This window comes from Salvelinus namaycush, chromosome 5 (genome assembly GCF_016432855.1).
Source record: "Salvelinus namaycush isolate Seneca chromosome 5, SaNama_1.0, whole genome shotgun sequence".
Lineage (NCBI taxonomy): Eukaryota > Metazoa > Chordata > Actinopteri > Salmoniformes > Salmonidae > Salvelinus > Salvelinus namaycush.
Genome location: NC_052311.1, coordinates 69,377,973 through 69,380,605, shown reverse-complemented (window position 1 = coordinate 69,380,605; position 2,633 = coordinate 69,377,973). Strand labels below are relative to the sequence as shown.

Genomic DNA, 2,633 nt, shown 5'->3' with positions numbered 1-2,633 from the left:
CTCTCGACAGTGAGAAGAACACTGAAAAGCGGTCTGACGCCAGAGGAGGCCAATGCCTTGGGGTTGTCCAGTGGTTCAGAGATGGCTGTGTGACAGGAAGAGAAGTAGAGCTGGATCCGGCAGCACAGCACACACAGACACCTGGGAAACCCTCTTACCGCCCTTCACTGACCCCTGACCTCTAACCCCTGCTCATCCAGCCAGCCCGTCAACCGCTGCACCATAGCTTAGCTTGGTATTTCCCCTGGTTCAGCTTTATGATGACTGTAGCTCACCTTTCTGTCTGTGGTTTGTGCAGGTAGCTGTGACACAGTGTGTCACCTGGTTAAGATGGTAAACAATGTTCAGGAAGAGACCATGAGGAATATGGTCCTCACCCAGGATAATAGATGGTTTTCAGTGGAACAAAGTGGTATTGGTATAGGGGCAGGTGAAGGGGTCAGTGATCCAGCTGACCCAGCTCCACACACACACACTCAGGTAAAGTTCAGCATCCAAACCACTACACTATGCTGCTGTGCCGACTTGAGTGTTTCTTAATCGTGTTGTTCCAATCAGTTGTTTCTCCTAACCTTTGAATATGAGGCTGAGGCCTTTGAGGAACAGCTCCCATCCCAACTGTAAGTCTTAATCACTTGATGAAGCCTCTCAGTTGTATTTCCTTGATTCCTCGTGTCTTCTATCCTCACCTGTCTATACAAGGCATTGGAGGACTAGATCTGAGGTTCCTCCTCCCTAACCTTTTCCTCAATTGAGATTCACCCTATGACTGAACGATACAAACTGAGACTAACCTACACAGAAGACCTTTAGCCTCAGGACTTCTAAAGGGAGGGACATGCGAGTGCTTGAATCACTGTGGACTTGTGTCTGAACCAAAAAGGCCTCGGAGTTGAATAGTAAAGAAGTTAGCATTGACGCTAAAGAAGTTAGCATGATGTTAAAGACGTTAGCATTGATGTTAAAGACATTAGCATTGATGCTATCTATCCCCACTTATGATGAGCATGTGTTGGGCTTGGTGTCAGACAGTATTTTTAGTTCGAACAATTTTGTCTATATAAAAAAATGGCTGTGTCCACAGGCTGATTTGTTCTACTATACTACTGTGGTAGTTTTTTGGTTTTAAAATACTTTAATGCGTGAGAAAAAGGTGCTCAGAGAAGGAATATTTGCACTGGATGTAGAAGTTGGATATTTAGAGGAAAGGAAGGTGAAATCCTTGACACACACTGATGTACCAATTAGATATCAGATGAATTAAAGAATTCACCAGATAGAACCAGTAATGAGACAGTAGCACAACTGATTATACGCTCTAATTTTGGAGGAAAAGTGAACAGATTCCTTTGACTTTTGCAAACTAAAATGTTTCCAATTTTGCATGTTGTTGATTCAGTTGGATTTGATACAGATGGAACAAAGTGGAATTCCAAGAGGACACACCATGATGTGTTAAGAGGGAAGGTATAATTTACTACATACAATTGAATTACTGGATTCCACTTTTAAAAAACACATAGCATATCAGAGTCATCAACTTTGGTGAGAACAGTCTGTGAGCTGACAAGTGTACAGAAGGGACGATGCTACTGGGTCCAGACAGACTGACGTCTGTCAATCACGCGAAGCGAATGTTCCAGCTTTAACCTATAGGCCTACCTACAACATACATGTTCCAGCTTTAACCTATAGGCCTGCTACTAGTACCTACAATTGCACACGTGTTGCATGCATGACACCAGTGTTACGCAAGCTCCTGCTGTTCGCTGCAAAGCCTTTCTTCTATGGTTGAGACACACTTATTGTGGAGTGTTAGAACTGACTGGGAGATATATTTACACTAGTTACACGTACGTACTCTCTCTACTCTCTGTGTCAAAGAGTTAGGCAACATTTAAGATTTTGTTTTCAAGTAAGAGATGAATAATAGGTTATTATAGAAAAACGATATGAGCTTCAACTGAATGAGTGCCTTTTATAGACAAGTCTATTTATTCAGTCATGTTCAGGGAGATATTTGTTACAGAAAATGTTACTGTGTGTAATGAAAGGACTTCCTCCTTAGGTCAATTCAACAGCTGTGACTTCCTGTTTTCATTCTTCCTAGATGAATACATTTCAGTACTATGTTCCATGGCTTTATGTCTTGGAAACAGTTCTCCTCTTCCTTTTGAGCATTGCGGTTTTATTTTGAATCACAACTAAACTAGGGTTATAGCTGATTGTCTAACGACAATATTTCCATTTGAGCAGTTTTGTCACAAAAAATGTTCTACAAAAAGATATTAGTTGTTTCCATTTGCCTTAATGTAGAATTAGGGCATATAGTATATCTGAACTTTCCTACACTGTTGACTTTTATTGAGGTGTAGTGGTTACAGTCAGCTAGCTAGCTAGTTTTTTAAAGTGCATAATTCCAGTTTACATTTGGAATTGTGTAGAGAGTTGTATGATGATTCTACACAGTCACAAACATTCACTGTGATGGAAACAGCCATTGTCGACTAAACATGAAAGAATATATGCTTGCAGCAACACAAGCCACAACATAACAGTCACACACCTATATGTCTTTCTCATGGAGAACTTACAATTTGGTATGAAACTATCCAGCACCTTATACACCATTT

At 40.9% G+C, this 2,633-nt stretch overlaps 1 protein-coding gene across 1 annotated transcript in view; it reads left to right on the top strand.

Moving 5' to 3' along the window:
• Positions 1-399, top strand: part of fhod3b (formin homology 2 domain containing 3b) — a 270,144-nt gene extending 269,745 nt beyond the window's left edge. Inside the window, exon 28 of the mRNA XM_038992838.1 lies at positions 11-399. Within this exon, the coding sequence (XP_038848766.1) occupies positions 11-93 (83 nt within the window). The 3' untranslated portion in view covers positions 94-399. The remainder of the gene's footprint in view (positions 1-10) is intronic.
• The last annotated feature ends 2,234 nt before the right edge of the window (positions 400-2,633 follow it).